General features: G+C 39.6%; 2 protein-coding genes across 3 annotated transcripts; both read right to left on the minus strand.

Annotated features, from left to right (window-relative positions):
- Positions 1 to 2,217: 2,217 nt before the first annotated feature.
- LOC138003583 (trace amine-associated receptor 3-like) lies at positions 2,218 to 4,718 on the minus strand. Its single transcript, XM_068849712.1, has one exon. It carries the CDS (start codon positions 4,713 to 4,715, stop codon positions 3,891 to 3,893), a length of 825 nt encoding a protein of 274 aa, XP_068705813.1. The 5' UTR covers positions 4,716 to 4,718; the 3' UTR covers positions 2,218 to 3,890.
- Positions 4,719 to 6,437: 1,719 nt separating this feature from the next.
- Positions 6,438 to 14,884, minus strand: LOC138003573 (D(3) dopamine receptor-like). 2 transcript variants are annotated; one of them, XM_068849690.1, is made up of 4 exons: positions 14,048 to 14,884; positions 11,339 to 13,803; positions 8,627 to 8,707; positions 6,438 to 7,559 (listed from the first exon to the last, which is right to left on the minus strand). In XM_068849690.1, the coding sequence occupies exons 3-4, from the start codon at positions 8,632 to 8,634 to the stop codon at positions 6,440 to 6,442; spliced, it is 1,128 nt and encodes a 375-aa protein (XP_068705791.1). In that variant the 5' UTR covers positions 8,635 to 8,707; positions 11,339 to 13,803; positions 14,048 to 14,884; the 3' UTR covers positions 6,438 to 6,439. The 2 variants fall into 2 exon arrangements, with proteins under 2 accessions (XP_068705791.1, XP_068705801.1); XM_068849700.1 differs by lacking the exons at positions 11,339 to 13,803; positions 14,048 to 14,884 and having other exon boundaries at positions 8,627 to 8,946.
- Positions 14,885 to 17,500: the final 2,616 nt, after the last annotated feature.

Consider the following 17,500-nt stretch of genomic DNA (forward strand, 5'->3'; position numbering starts at 1 on the left):
CAACGCTAGTCACCGACACTGAGGTGAATAGTTGTTTTAGTATATACTAAGACAGTGAGATAATATACAGCCCAAAAAAATTAAATTGGATGTTTTCTTCACTTGTCACGGATGCAAATCGGACGCCATTTTTTCCCGAGTTGCTCGGAGGTAAATAGCACAGGATATTCGGAGTTTGACGAGCCAATCAGCGCCCGCGTTCAACGCTATCCACTGTTTTAGTATATACTAATTAGCATTATCCCCTGGTTTGCATTTATTTGTTGGGTAAAATTACATTTTACATCAATTGTAGTGACTAACACTGCACGAGAGACATCCTGTTGCATGCTTTAATTTCACAGATTCGAAATATTGATAGTTTTCTTTGAAAAACCTTAAGCACTCGCGTTTTTGAGAAGTGGACGCGTACGGCAAACGGATGAGACGATTTCGCGTGCCAGGACATTGGTGTCACTCAGATTTTTATACTAATCATCTCTAAGGGAGAAAAGATACTTAGCAATATAAATGTTGTTGTGCGAAGGCAACCTAAAACGGAAAACAGCTCACTTCTGGTTGCCGTCCGCGTTTCAAAAACGCGTGAAGCTTAAGCTCTTTATTCTCTATTGTCCTTTTATCAATTTCTGTGCTCCTTTCTACCTTGTCGGCTTACAACTGAACTCACGGCTGACATAGCCGAAACAAAACATCCATTAATACGCGAGCAAAGAAAACATAGCTAATATAATTAAGCACTGGCAACGTCAACAAAAACGTCACTTCATTTTAGGTCAGGCTTTCGTGATTTCTCCTTCACTTGTTGCAATATAAGCGAAACATCCCAGTATAGGCCATTTCATAAACGTGAGAGGACTGGGACGAGTTTCTCATACTTGCTTGGATTGAAAATCTAAACTCTTCAACTGAAATGTTACCAAATGAAAAGCTATCCAGCCATGCTTGAGAGTTTTCTACGGAAAATTGGCCAAATGGGAGACTTGCAAAAGTTGCAAAATCCCATACAAACCCTTATAATTTTGTGGCCTGTCTACCCATTCCATACAAACTCTCTATTTTAGGTGATATTTGAAGATATATTATTTCACCATTTTCCTCCTCTAAATACATCTATTCTTGGTAAAGACTCTCAAACTTGGTTGATCTTTCATTTGAATGTCTTAGTTTTTTAAACAAACGGAAAACAACCAAACTCGTCCCAGTCCTATCACGTTTCTGAGATGGCCTATTGGAGTGATGCAAATGAAAAAGGCCTCAGAGGAACGACTAAGCATGAAATTAGATTTAGAGTTGCAATAGACCAATTTCGATATATTAAGATTCAGTCCTACACAAAAGACATCATCTCGAGGCTCTGGGGAATAAAATATAAGGATTTGTAAGAGTTTATTAACCAGAGCCTCGAGATAATGCCTTTTGTTTTGGGCTGAATTGTAATACATCGAAATTGATCTATTGTATGTTACGTTGTCCTTAGGACCTGGCCGAACGGGAAACATTTGGCGTTTAAACAACATCAAACATTGTTTGGAGACCAAACATGCTGATATTGAAGTGAGTGGCCAAACGGTTAAAACATGTTTGATCTAACTCAGATCAAACTCCACAAGCAAAGAACTACTGTTCAAAAATAAGTAAAAAAAACACGCAATCTCTTCCCCTAGAGCCCATGTGTCTTTTGGTCAGCGCCAAGACACGGAGCTCTAGAATAATCAATTTTCAGAAGTGTGTTGATTGGCTAATTGATTTATCAAACTGCTCATGCGTAAATTACCCAATATAAAATGGCTTGCAATTTACGAATATGGTGTAAAAATCTCAAACTAAACTTGCAAACACGAAGATTTGTCGCTGTTGTTGTAAACCCTTGGTTCTAATGACCGCCTTGTTTCACTTTTCGGTGAAACCGGAACTCCTGAAATGTTGGAGTTCCGGAAATTGATTATTCCAGAGCTCCGCTTCTAGGCGCTGACCAAAAGATATGTGGGCTCTGGAAACGAGATTGAAATGACGTAGATACAAGTGGCTGAGCAAACCTGGTACGCATGTGCGCGCCTAACACGTTTGATACGGCTGTCCAAACGAACAAAACTTCGCCCATCAAGAAATGTTTAAGTTGTTTGATGGACTTCAAATTTTAGCAAACACGACCAAACACGATCAAACAGCTCCAAACGGAGGGGCCAAATGGTAAAATGTTTGGTCACCAAACGATGTTTGATGTTGTTTGGTTGCCAAAGATTTCCTGTTTGGCCAGGCCCTTAAATCTTAAAGTTGCTTATTTGACGTTGACGTTTTGCAGGGTGCGGCAAAGAAATGCGGTAAAATGAGTGTCGCACGTGCTGGCACGGTGCAGTACGATTATCAGGGAAACTTAAGAAACGACGACGGCGGGGCTATTTTCCCTTTTGTAAACAAGCGATGCCATTTACTTAATCTAGGACTAGGTTAGCAGCGAGTGTCACTTAGAATTAAAAAAAAAGTAGAAAAAACCTTAGAAAAAAATCAGAAAAAAAATAGAAAAAAAGGATCGAACGACGTCGAAATTAGATCAATGAATTAAGAGCAAATGCACTTTACCTCTACACTACCAAAACAACTGCAAAAATTTTGCAATTTTAAAGTATTTAAATCAAGCCAACCCTAACAATTTATTGAAAGCTGACCGAATACAAAAAGGGAAATAAGCGAGCGATGGCAACGGCAACGGCAACAACAACGCCACAAAACAATGATATCTGGTTAAAAGAGCATGAATAATCGTGCTGCATGCGCATGCATTCCTCTGCGTAACTGGGCGACTTAAAATCACCAAATGTGAGGTTTTGGGCGACGTGAGCATGCAACAGAGAATCTTTCATTCTCTACTTTCAGTCTGAAACCATTAGTATCAATTTTGTTTTTAGAATACTAGTACTTCGCCCACATTGTAGGACACGAACGAGATGGAATGATCAAGAAATGTTTAGGATTTAAAGGTGACGTTTTCGTCGATGTCGCCGTCGTCACATTTCTTAAAATCTCTAATGCAATGTTTTTGTTTATTGAAGCGGTAAAGTTATTGGATGGTGGCGTTTGTGTTGTTGTAGTTTTCGTCGTTGCTTAAACTCGGAGTCCATAACTTTAATGCGTTACAACCCTGCTAACCGGGTAGCCCATGACTTACAGAAGTTATATTACTAATACAAAACAAACTGACAAAATAATCAGCGTTTTAAAGACAAGAACTGACTCTCTGTGGCCATTGACAACATACATGAACACCCAAACGAATTAAAGGCAAATTATTATCATGGCAACCTCTGTTTTTCAGTTTACATAACTTAGGAATAAATAATATCAAAAAATAGGAGAATAGAATAAAATAACTTTAAACTGAAGCGCAATACAGTGACTTTATTGGCTTCGAAATAGTTCATATCGTCATGCACTCAAATATCAAAGTGGTGCACGGGGTGAGGCTAAATTGCGTGGGTGGGTCGTGGTTTGTGTTTGTTTGAAGATAAAAAAAAGATAAATATTAGCTCCCTCGGTGCTCGGTACAAATTTGTCTTAGGTCTTAGGTCTTAGGTCTTGTCTGTTTCGAGAATTTCCAGTCGTTGATAAAAAAAAAGGTTAGGGTTAGGGTTAGGGTTAGGGTTAGGGACCCACGATCCACGACCCACGACCCACGACACTCGACTTATGACACACGACCCACCCATTAAAAAGAAAAAAAATTAAAAGGAAACTGTACTATAAACTTCACTGAGCTCTAAGCGTGGTAGTTCTACCATATTTTCCTGATTGCTTTTCTCAATTCCTTCGAACGCCATATAAACACAAGAGGATGCAAGGCAGTCGTGAAAAAAATAAATGTCACGACTAGCGTGTACAGAATTTTGGCATTTTCAAGTTCGTTTAGTGCAGACGTACTCCTTACAAAATTTAACAATGGTGGCTGGTACGTAACAGGCCACGATGAGAAGAATTATGTAAGCAACCGTACACGTGTACTTCTTATATCGAGCCAACTCGGCGAAAAACCTTCTTTCAAAAGAGCGCATTCGCGTTGAAGTGTTTGCCTTCTGTCTTGTTATTTGACTTTGATGACGTCGAATCAGTAGGAGGATTTTTAAATAAACTCCTGATATGATGCAGAGGTAGGCAAAGTTGATGGATTTGATGATGAACAAAAAATCACGGCTATTTACCCAGAATCTTGTGACTGTTATTAAGAGTGAGACAACCAACGCTATCAAAATTGTAACGAATATGAGTTTCTTTGTAACAACTTCCTTGTAACGTAGATGAAGATGCAGTGAGAGGTATCTGTCGATGGACATAAACGTCAACACTGCAAACGATGCAGTTAGCGCAGTTTGCGAAGAAAATTCGTAAGCAAATCGGGCAGCACAATAAACCGTAAAATTCTTCGTTATTTCTGCTGATTTGAAGGCCACAAACGATGGTCCGGAAAAAAATCCTAAGAGGAAGTCGCAGAAGGCGAACCAACCAAGCAAAATGTTCTCCGGTGTCTGGGGTAACGTCTTCCACAACGCAATGACGATGACAATGTTGCCAACAGAGGAACATAAGGCAAAAACAACGTTTAAAACACAGGCGATAACGTTCACAGCCAGAGTGGCAGCGCTCATGAAAATTGGCGCAGTAAAATAAAAGCATTTCACTGATGTAATGTTCTCTTCGAGCAAGAAAGCAGGAGAGGCCTCCATAGCTCAAAATTTAACCAAAGCTCCAACAGGGGTTCACTAGGATTTGTTGCTCGATAATGCCCGAGTTGGGAAATCTTTCCACTTGACAGCTCTCACGAGCAACGTTGAGTTACGGATATGATAAGCGATATAATCCTCATTTCATTCCTGATAACAACCAACCAATACACAGAAAATCAACAGATGACCGTGACAATATTCCTTATTCCTTCCCTTTCTAAACGTTATGAAGACATCGTCATTAGTCCACAGTTGAGCCGCATAAAACGTCGTGCTCTTTCATCCTGCATAATCATATGTCATTGTAAATTAATGCGTTGCGTTTTTAGCTTTATCATTTCCTTCTGCCAGAGCAAAAAACCACAGTAAAATAATCACAAGAACTTTTCCTTATTCCTTCATTTCCGGCCATGGTTGAGATTTAGGTTATTTATTGTTTTTTGAACTTCTTGGCACAGCGTAATATTATTGTATTTCACGCAGTTAATAATATACTAGCCCAACCGTTAAGTGCGCAATTTAGAAGCGAGTTTAATATTAAAGCATAATTGAAGTGATGTGCTGAATGCATCATATTTCAATCAATTGTTGAATAATAGCGAACCTTGTCAAACATGAATTTTTTAGGAAAAACAAATATGATTTTTTCCTTCTTCTTTCGATCCTTTGGACGAAATTAACATCTAAATGTGGCGTTTCTTGTTGTTGAGGGATTCGACGCCCTAAAACGAACGTTTGAAGAAGCAATTTGTTAGAAAAACTTCCTGAGCAAACGAATTTGCTTAAAAGGAAACACAATATTTATTGGTCGGAAGTAATTCAACATCATGTGAACTGAATATGCACCTCTGGCCTCTTTATGCAAATATGTCTCCTGTTTGTGTGTGGCTTGAAGAGCGAGGTAGCGTCAGCAAATATTAATATTGTGTTACATTTACTGGGCGCTTTCAAGCCTTTAACTTTTCTATAAACAGTTTGAGAGGCCCGTCGATTTTTCAAAGGCAACAACCTACGCGAAATAAAAGAAAAAACTTGTTGACTCCGTTCTGAAAATTTTGCAAGTAAGTATATTACCTCTTACATCAACCGCAAATCTATTAATTCATGAACTGAAAACGTTTGAACAAGGCGTTCAGCCATGTAAACATCCGTTGGTTAACAATAAAACAAAAACTGTTCAAACAAGCCGAAAAAACCAAAACATTCAATTTAATTCGCATTTAGAGTCCTATATACTTTAAGTACTTCGCCATTAAATTGCGGTCTTAGTTGAGACAAAACATTCTTAATTGTCTTAATAACGTTTCGTAGTTGTCAATATCATAACATTTATTTTTACCCCATAACTACGAATGAAATATACCAGTAGTAACGTCAAAGCAAACTGTTAGGTTAGCCTAACGGACTCTATTAGATATTGCGTAATTGTTTTAAGATGTTTCGGGGAACGATTCTTTGTCATAAAAAGCGATTACATGGTGCTGTCGTTCTTTTAGTAGTTAAAGCACAACGTCTAGTAAATTTGATTTCCAGAGAAACAGGTTACAGATTTATAGCTTTGTACGAGGTTAATAAAGGGGGCTCTCACGACGCAGGCATGCGCATTGGTAGTGGTCCATCTCTCAGAGACACCATTTTGCACATGCCACCCGCTTGCAGGCCTGGCACGGCATGACTTTCTGAAAAGAGTATTCGTCAGTAAATACCAAATTAGCCGCCTGCGTTTATGCCTTGGGGTTTATCATTGGCTCATCAACTCTTGAAGCATTTTCCTTGACTTCCGCTTTACTGGGTGAATACTTTGCTCTTCTGTGCATTGAAAACAATTCGTATCTCCTTTTGGCCAAACGCGCATGACCTCTAGTCTCAATTGTACCTGGTAACTGGCTGCCAGTAAATACAGCATTAACAGTTATGGCGGAACAAGAGTTTATGAGATTGGACACGGTAACCCCAACATTTCGCACTTGAATGTTGGTTTTAGGACTCAATGAACCACGCCGAAGAAAGTGAACTATTTCCCGACGGAATTCTTGCATTCTCATTGAGTACACTAATGTATTCATAAAAGAATTACTGTATTGAAGTAATTTTATTACGTACACAACTCTAGGCGGGAGATGATTGCACGCCTTGCAGACGTGGGAGATAACGATGATGACTTCGAAGGGGGCCCAGGTGAAGATAAAGATTCCTGTGATTGCAAACAATGTTAAAGACAATCTCTTATGCCATTCCAGACCTCGGCGTCGTCTTTTGCGAAACCTGATTCTTAGCCATAGGGCAGAGTATGAGGTGAAGGCGACGCCCAGGGAAACTGACAGGGCGACCACTGTAATTGTGTGCACAACTCTGGAGAGGAGTTTGAAGCGAAGCCCTAAATACAGACAAGATATTGCAGCAGCTGAGAGCCACGAAAACGCCACGCCAAGTATGTAGCATCGTAGGGATGAAGCGTTTCGATATCTCCAAGGCCAGCCAAATGCGTACAGTCTTTCAACGGATACGACTGCCAGGGTAAAAACAGATCCCATGCCTGATACGATATCGATGGTGTAGTAAAGAGTTTGAATCAATTGACTTTTATTCCAAAAGACAGGATCAACGAAATGACTGATGTAAAGTGGCATTGCTAGAGATCCCACGATCAAATCTGCCACAGCCAACGAAATAAGGAAATAGTGGGTTGGTTTGCGAAGAAGCTTCGTTTTTGTAAACGCAGCGATCGTCAAGGAATTTCCCAGGATAATGATAAAAGCCACAACGCAATACGCGATAGTGAAGGCCATGGACTCCGCCCTCGAGAGAGGCGAGTTTCCCGATCCTGGCATATTGTTAGTGAGACTGTAAATATTAAAAATGAATGCATTTGTTTTTAAAAATTCAAAGCAGATCGATAGGTTGCACTTTTCAAATGGAAACTACATCTTAGACACAGCTAACTCAAGACCCTAAAACTCTACCCACGGCGAGAGGGAGTGTTGTCTTATTTTTCTCAAAAGCAGCTGTTCTTTTTTATTTGTATTCGGTTTTATACTGTCACCTATAACAAAACGTGATAAAATACGACAGATTTCCGCGATTAAATTTTAGAAGAAGGACGTCTTTGCTTCAATACATCCATATTGGTGGTTGCGTCTAACAAAATTAAAAAAAATATGCGTGAGACAAGGAAAAAAATTTCACGGCTTATCAGTTTCGTTCTCTTTTTTTTCCTTTCAATGCCATTTTTTTTATGCAATAGTTACTTTTCACGCTTTTGGGCAACTGGAGGGTCGAAGAGAGGCAATCTTAGAAATTTCCTTTCAAAGATTTTCAAATAATAAGAGTATACAATTAGTGTAAGTAAACATGGCTGGAATTTTAAAAGCTGATTGTCAAGTTGGGCGAGAAAACCCCCACGCACTGTAAATGAAATTTTAGATACAGAAAGATTAATTGAATTCCAAGTAACAAAATTTATCGAAAGTTTATGGACGCTTGTAAATATAGGGTGAGCTTTTTTTAAAGGAAGAGCCAAAACAAACCACTCTTTTATGATCGAACGGTTGTATTTTTCTGGCGAACGAATGAACAACGCGTTACTGAAAATGATATTTCCTCAACAGAGCGTTTTATCTCGCTTTCGACCGAATCAAGAAGAATATAGTTTTATCCAGTTTTTTCTACAGCACTAAAATTATTGGTGCCTGATGGGCCTTCTAGTCTCGTAGCAGACTTTACCCTTACCTTACCTAAAATTATTGGGCAAATCAAATTATTTTTCAGAGACACTTAAGAATCAGGTTGGGATTCAGATTGGTTGGTTCTTTCCTTAAGGATGGAGGTGGCTTTAGTGTATTCTTTAAATGGGAACTAGAAAAAAATAATACTAAGAGATCAGCAAGCATTTAAAAAAAAAAAAAACTTACTTGTTCATTTGTGATTGGAAACGCAAAAAGATGTTGGTCGGTTGGTTTCTGCTCTTCAGCTTCCCTGTCCTTTTCCGATCCCTAAATGAATTCCAAATCTTCCTTCAGATTATCTCCGTCATTTTGCAATAAGACGCCTGACAACATTAGCCTACGGTCACTTCAAATTCACATTTAATGGTTTTGGTGACAATATCGCTGGTTACTGTATTTTTTAACCCTTGTCTCTCCATTTATTCCACAAACATCTCATTGCCATGCGCGTATTGGAGGCGAATCATATCTTGGTTTCCGGAAAAGAACACTTTATCTTTCTTTCTCTTAAAACCCACGTAGATAGGCATCAGTATACTAGCTTTATGTTTGGCCGATTTTTGTTTTTGTTTTTGCTCTATTATTGTTGTTGTCTTTTGGATGGTTGACCCACACAAGAAAATGCTGAAGAGGACCGTAGCAAAAGCACTTCATATTAACTCCTGATTTGTTGGTTAAGATATTGTGGTTTCTTCTGACGCAGAGAAGGTATAAATGTCTCAACGGGCCAAACAACTTGTTTCCGTCTCCAAGAAAAAAAGATCAGATCCACTCAATTGCTAAAGGAGAAGCAACGAAAACTGAATTTTTACTGACGGGAAATCATTTGGCCGTTTTCAAAAATTTACTCTTGGACTTTTAGGTTTTAAAAGAATTGCCGAGCCATGATCCTGGTCTATTCGATGATGTACAAATATATGTATTTTTCATGTTTTTTTCAGAAATGTTTAATTAAGCATCGTTATCAAATTTGTGTCCCTTAGAACACCAAAATAAAGGAAATTGATTTTTTTAGACAGCTTCGAACGTGGCAATGTTCCCACGGAATTAAATATGAAAATAGGCACGACCTTCAGGTGAAATTATTTCTAGCGAAGTTAAAATGCACAAGTTCACATATTTTCATTACCATCATTTGCATTTTAACATGCATGATTTTGATATCCTCTCGGCATGGAAATACTAAGTTCATCGTGCCTGGCTCAGAAGAATATTCCAGGACAAACTGAAACGCGCCTATGGCAACACGAGGACAGAGGATTTCGGTCATCTACGTATAAGAGTCCTGGCTGTTTTAATTTCGTTTAAAGTGCTGAAAGTGCTACCGGAGGCTATGTCGGATTAGACTCTGGAGCAAAGTGTTGACGCCAGCTTAATCCGCGTGTGGGATAAAGCTAGCGTGATTGGCACTGGTAATATTTTAGTTCTAGCGCCTTGTCTGATCAAAATGATGCTTTCATACTCATCAAAGCAACTGCATACTGCAGATGTCATCACAAACGGGTAGACTTCCATATACCGGACCAAAATGGTGGATGGCAAAAGAAGCATTGTTATTCTGATTATGCCTTGTTGATAAGGAATTATTATGTTCCCTTTGTTATTTTGTTTTATGGACGTGAATTGTTATATTCCGGATCCGGTATATCTAACAAAGGCAGCACTTTCTCCTCAGTTTGAAAAGACCCCGAGTGATGGCAGCCCGGTGCTCAACCGCTTCGCGCAAAGAACTCCAAAGAATTGAACCAATTGGCTGTGGCATTTCGTTGTTGCGGTGGTAATTATTGCAGTTAATTTCATGAAAATCCTTTCTGGGTGTGGAAGCGAAATCGTACATGTAGATTCAGCAGACGCCCTTTTGTATTCAGCGCAAAGCCCTTGCATTTTCGAGGGGCCTGGGTACGTAATGACACTAACAAGATGTTTCCGCTTCCTCATCTTTTATGTCGATCATCTTTTGGTTATATCGAACATCTTTTAGTTATACCAAACATCCTTTAGTTGTATTGGGTGTCTTTTATTTATATCGGACATCTTTGCTTACAGATTTATTGCACATAACATTCGTATATGCAACATAACATTGATAGAAGTCCTATAAGTACATTCGATATTTTGTCCGTAAGGGCACTCGAAGTGTTTGCATCAGCTGATGGGGAGGTGTAAAACCCCAAAGCCAACTATCAAAGATAATAGAAACTAACTGAGCGCGAGCAGCCTAGTTGTTTTAGCATAACCCACTTGTAATAACATTGCAGCTCCTGGTCATGTCTATGGGTCGTTAGCCATTCTTGAGCAGTGCAGCTTTGGGGATGAGGTGGCTTAGTTTATACTTTTTGCCTCGGAATTATTTTTATCCGATTCAGGGTAACTTTTTAAGACAATTCTATTTTAAAATACTGGGTTCACAATCAGAATTGTATATTTAAACCATTTAAATTTTGTGAATTTTGTAATGAAGCTATGTTGATCGGAGTTCTTGGCAGATTTCCCTGGAAACAAACTGGTCAATATTAGAGTTAGAGGGGTTCACAATCTAAAAAAAAAAAACATTTTGATGGATAGGTGAAGAGTACAATGCACAAAGTAGGAGGAGTGTAAGGGAAAGGCTGACGGGATGCAATGCAAGTGTGGTTAGGTTTTGGGGAAGCAGCAAAGTCCACACATGTACGCATTGCGTATCTACAATCAGTGACAAATTGTTGGTACACTGATGGTATTAATCGAGCATCCCTCCCTCTCCCACCTTTCAATGTTGTTTAGAAACTAAAACGCACTGAACAGTTAGTTTGGGTGCATTGCGCTATCCAACATTGCACGGGGGAAAGAGGGTGGGAGTTCCAACGACTCATGACTGTGATTGTAGATCTGTTACTCAGCAACCTGAGCCAGCCTTACCCTGCTTGCTCCTGATTCCGTAACACAAATACATTGGTATTTCTTGAAAAATGAAGCTTCCGCTACACACTTCGGGAAACCTGCCGATGGAAAAGCTAACATGCATGTGATCAGGTTTTCTTTCAAGTTTTGCACGGAAGTGCAAAGTGGACGAAGGGTATTATGAGAGGTTATGATCACAGATAAAAAGTGAACAGAACTGTACATCATATATTATATTATATTTTATTATATTTAACAGTCATCTGAAAGCAAAGCATTGTATGATAAAAACAGCTAAACATCTTATAAAAAACTCAGACGTTTTTGCCACATTCTTAATCGGTGGTCACGCAATCTCAGCACATGTCGTCAAGTGAAGTTTTCACAAGTTCTTCAGGGTTACGCGAGAAAACTACAAACGATTGCTTACCTAATGTAAAGTTCGATTGCGTTTCTTAGCACGGCGATGTGCTTAGAATTTTGACAAAAGAACCATTTTCCATTGTACGTTTCAGATTATCAAGTTTCTTGTAGATCTTACGTGGGTATATATATAAATGAAAATTTTGCAGTTATATTTATCTACAGTTAATTAATAAAAGTTCTCTACTCTTATATGTTGATTGTTTACTTCGCAGTTAATAAAATTGCAATAACTGCGAAATATTCCCTTTATTCTATTATCGTTAATGGCTGCTTCCCGGTTAATGAAATTTAAATAACTGCGAAATATTCTCTCAATTCTGTTATTGTGATTGGCTACTTCGCCGTTAACGAAATTTCGATAACTGCGAAATATCCCCTCTATTGTATTGATCTGATTGGCTACTTCGCCGTTAAGGAAATTTCATTAACTGCGAAATATCTTCGCTAGAATATTATTGTGATTGACTACTTCGCCGTTAATGACATTTGAATAACAGCGAATTATTCATTCTGTATTATACATTGAGTGCCTTTGCTGCGAAATTTTATTGTTAACTATAGAGTAGAATAATTGCAAAATTTTCATTAGCAGTTCGCGTAAGTTTGACAACAAATTCGATAATCTGGAACGTAAATTTGGGATCCCCACATTGTCAAAAAAAAAAAAAAAAAACGAAGATGTTAAATTAGCATTATACGTCGTTTTTACTGTCACGTACGCAACAAAACAATTAATTCTAAATTAATTCTAAACCAAGAAAACGAAACGTTATGAAAGGCAACTGCATAAACTTCTCAAAGTCTCAGGTCTGTGTGGTGTGTAGTAAACCATTTTTCATTAATTGGCCTAAACGTCTCACGCAACTATTAAGAGCTATGTATGTATGGAGGGAGCCATCTTGATGTTCCAATATGGTACTCGAAAATGGCCGCTGGAAATTAACGAAAATAATTGGAATTCGCTTTGCTATAAAAGCGCGTTCTTTTCACTCATGAACCGGTAAACAGACACATCAACACAAACTCTTAAGACTTTGAGACGTTGAAACTGTACTTATAGGCTTTCGTAAAAAGGCCTATTTTTTCAACCAGACAGCACTAAAAATTTAAGTGTTCTTTATGGCATCATAATTTGGGGTTCTTGTTCCCCTATCCTTATTAGAAGATATTGAATGCATCCACTTGAGGGCTACAAATATAATACTCAAACTTCACAGAGGTACAACCCACGATCGTTTTGCAAAGCAGAGGCATTGGACACCACTATTCTATAAATGGTTAATGCACAACATGAGCCACAATTTGCTATTGTTTTATGTACCAACATGGCCGTCACGTGATTGAAAACCATCTATTTTTATTTACAGAGACATAAAACATTTTATGCTTTAAACAATAGCAATCTAAAACAACCTTTATGTTAAAGCTAGTATACAGTCTATAATTTAAGAAAGAGTCTGAATTAACAGACCACATACTGAACTTGGGAAGTGTTTTCTCAGACACTGAGCTGCACTTATTTGAAATATCCTCCCGGAGCACATAAAGTCTTGTCATGATTTGTACACCTTTAAGAAAAAAATGAAGAACTTGAAAGGCTATCTAATGATACTATCCTTTGTGAAGGGTTCCCTAATAGTGTCTAACACAAATAGGGAATTTAATTACTTTTTAAATATTAACCTGATCTCTACATAATCTTAATTTGTACATTCTTAGTGATTGTTTTCATTCTCTTTTGTTGATTCAATTTTATACTCATAAATACACATTTTATTATTTTATTTATTTATGTAAGTACAGCAACTTGCTATTAGTCATTTAATTTAAGATGTAACTTAGATAGCAGGTCCACATCAGGACTTTTTTAGCATTTTTTTTTAACCTGCTCATCAAATAAAGTCTACTACTACCACTACCACTACCACTACTACTACGCGTGACTTCTATGTCTTTTATCTTTCTGTGGAGCATTACCAGCCGATAGAAAAGCTCAGTTGACTGCACACCTGACAATTTCCTTATTTTCTGGGATTATCCATCAAACCAGCTGCCATCTAAAGGCACAAAACGACACAACAAAAATAAGCAATAATAATAAACTAAAAGGACTCGGGCGTACACGCAGCATTTATTGCTGAATCAATGGTCACGCACATTTCGTCACATGATGTTTTTAGTCACGCCAGGAAACTACAAATGATTTATTCACACAACAAGGTCTACATATTCTATGTTCTTGCTTCCTTTGCTTTATTAAACCCACGCAAATCGGTCGGTTATTAGAGAAAAGATTTTCACCTTTTGTGTTAATCCTGAGAACGTGCTTCATTGTTTTTTCTTGCTTCTATTTCCCTCTCACATCCTTCGCAAACCGGTCGGCTGACAACGAGCGGAGTGGCGTGCCATTTCCCTTGGGGAATAACTCTATTTATCTCTTCGACTGCGGACTGAACTGGAAAGCTACTTTGATTCACTAATGCAAGTGTCATGTGGAAGTCTTCCAGTTGTGTGTGCGGGATATGTTTCTTTACACCAGCAGTTTCTTCAAGATCTCGCTCATTTTGCAGAACCCACTGAGACAATTCCCGTTGTGATTTCTTGTCAGCCATGAGCACAAGTGCAACCGCGTCGCCATAGCCATAAATTACACATTCTATCTTATCAAACCATATTTCGTGAGGTGTCCAAGGATAATTATTCAGAAACTTCCCGATTTTTATGGCCTCTTCTACTGTGTAGCAACAGTAATAGTCGAAGGTCACATGCAGATCTCCTAACTCCGTGTTCGAACGTTGTGGTTGGCCGAACCTTTTCAAAATCGATGCTGCAAGTTTCATATTTTCCGTAAGTTCAGGCGGCCAAGAACTGTATTTCTGGTAAAAAGCAGCTCCGTAGCTACTCGTGGCATCACTTTTGCGTGCGACACACTTTGGACGACAACCCGGACCACCAGCCGATGGAAAAGAAGGTGTATACACCAGACATTTTTCTGATCTCCGGGATTTCCTATCAAATTGCGATCCAAAGGCACAAAAAGACACGACGGAAACAACCAAGAATACTAAAAGATAGCAACTTTGCATACTCGGGCGAACAAGCCTCATTTTTTCCTGCTGTATCATTCGTCACGCGCAGGATTTCGTCACGTGATATTTTTATTTGTCCGATGTTCAGCAGGGAACTGGGGCGAGTTTCAAGTTTTAACTAATCGATAAACTGACACTACCACATAAAAGATCATGTTGAGATTGGTCATATGGCCAAGTATGGTGCTTTTAGGGAGAACAGAGACCAAGTTATGGACCTTGAAACAAGGTTCAAAATCCATACAGGCGTCTCTAATTTTGATACAGCGTCCCCCAAAACCATATAAACTCTTTTTGAAGGCTTTATGATTTCCTTGATACTCTTTAAAATGGGCAAACATAGCGATTTTGATCGCAGCTTCTTTCAAATTGTAGGTACATGACGGGATTTTACACTTGTCACTAAACTGATAAAAAAAAATTAGAGTTTATATGTTTTTGGGGGACGCTTTGTCAAAATTAGAGACGTTTGTATGGATTTTGAACCATGTTTCAAGGTCCATAACTTGGTCTCTGTTCACCCTAAAAGCACCATACTTGGCCAAATGACCAATCTCAACATGATCTTTCATGTGGTAGTGTCAGTTTATCGATTAGTTAAAACTTGAAACTCGCCCCAGTTCCCTGCTTAATTTCCGTAAGGCCAATAGGGCCGTTTATACGAGAGAAAGCTAGCCGCGGCTTTCATAAGACGCAAACACCCCGTATAAATGGTACAAAATCTACGTTCACGGCTATCTCAAGCCGTGGCTTATCCTGGCCTGGGAATTTATACTCGTATAAATAGTTCCTTTCGCGTATTATGTACGCCGCGGCCAGAGTAAGCCGCGGCCTATTTTCTCTTGTATAAACGGCTCTATTGGGGCCGCGTTGAAACGCAAAATCCTAAAATCTCCGGCAAGCACCCAACCAAAACGCTGGAAATACTTCAAAACAACAACACAAGCGCGCACTGTCTCTCGGGTGAACATGAGCCTTTTGCCATTTCATACAATGCGGAAAAGGTCCATGAAATGTCTATGTATTTGCTTACTTTGCCTGATTTAACCCTTCGCAAATCGTCTAGTAATTAGGGAAGAGTCGAAGGAATATCCAAATTTTGTGTTAACCCTGAGAACGTGCTTCAATGTTTTAAATTGCTTCTATTTCCCTCTCACATCTTTCGCAATCCGGCCGGTTGAGAAAGACTGCACGGTGTGGCGTGCCATTTCCCTGGGGGAATAACTCGAACTGAACCGGAAAGCTACTTTGATTCACTATCGACCCAAGTGTCATGTGAAAGCCTTGTGTGTGCGGGATGTGTTTCTGTACACTGGCAGTTTCTTTGAGATCTCACTTGTTCTGGAGAACCCACGGCGTTCAAACTTGTCAGGCATGAGCGCAAGTGAAACCGCGTTGCCATATCCGTAAATAGCCGGGCCATTTTGCAGTTATTCATAGTTCATTGAATATTCATCACCCTCGCATGGCGTCATTAGCTATTACATAAGACCGCATGTGTTAGTTGGCCAAAGTCGGCAACGGAAGAAGAAGTAGTAATGTCCACTGATCCTACGTACGCGCCCTACCACTCCCTAATCCGGTGTGGCGTAGTGAATGTAGTCCTGTACCAGCTGAGTGGTTTTTTCAGAGCGTTAAATCTACCGAAGAACAAAGTCCTGGAGCAGTTAAGTGGTTTTCAAGGGGTTAAATCTAGCGAGGACGTTATTCCTGGACCAGTTGAGTGGTTTTTCGGGGGGGTCGAATCTACCGATAAGAGTAGTCCTGCGCCAACCTATCCATGAGGGTATCTCAAAACATGTGTGTGTGTGTGTTGTTTTTTTCGGTTATTCTTTCGGACCCTTCCGCGTTTTCTTTGAATCCCGTGTTGGTGAAGGCCTTGCAGGGCCAAATTGAGGAGCTAAAGAGTTTGGCCGATAAGAACACAGTGAACCCGGCAGTGATCGCCTTGACGCGGAGTGTGTCAGGACCAGCTGGGATATTCGACTCGTAGGCAGTATTGCCAGCCTGGGAACACGCTGCGTCAGTGACGTCAGAGAAAAAGGTGCCCAGATCCGAGAAGCTTAATGTTGTATTTCGTCAATGCCGTTCTCCGGTTGGCAGACAAGAGATCCTGGTTAGGTTGGTGGCAGAAAGGGGGAGGCAGACGTTGTCGAGGTGATCACCAAAGCACTCAAGAAAGGGTTGAAGCCCCCACTGTCCTCCCGGGGCATCCAAGCCCTCCAGCCTTGGCAGAGCGGTAGGGCGTGTCTCTCATCTTACCCTACCCATGGACGTCGCATGGCTAGTTCTTTCCGGAAATTGTTATACGTTGGGTCGCCCGGGTCATTTTGCGCCAGATTGTCCCAATCGCAAGGTGTAAAGATTTTAGGGTATTATACGGAAACGACTTGACAGCTTGGGCCTGGTATTTTCTAGGTGGAGTCGCCTTTCTTACAGAGTGATGTATTTTTCTCCTAAATAAACCATAGCGTGTTTATTGTAGCGCCTCGTTTGATGTAGGGTAAAGAGAGGTGACTCGGAAAGCGATTTGTTGGTAGTCGTTTTTTCTGAGCTCTACTCTCTGAACTGGGAGGGAGAATATCCTGTAATGTAAGTTAGGCTGCTAGATACCTGTATACAACCAGGTTATCTGGTGACGTAATTCGGAGGACTGGGGAGAAAA

This window comes from Montipora foliosa, chromosome 1, assembly GCF_036669935.1.
Source record: "Montipora foliosa isolate CH-2021 chromosome 1, ASM3666993v2, whole genome shotgun sequence".
In the NCBI taxonomy this organism is placed as follows: Eukaryota; Metazoa; Cnidaria; class Anthozoa; order Scleractinia; family Acroporidae; genus Montipora; species Montipora foliosa.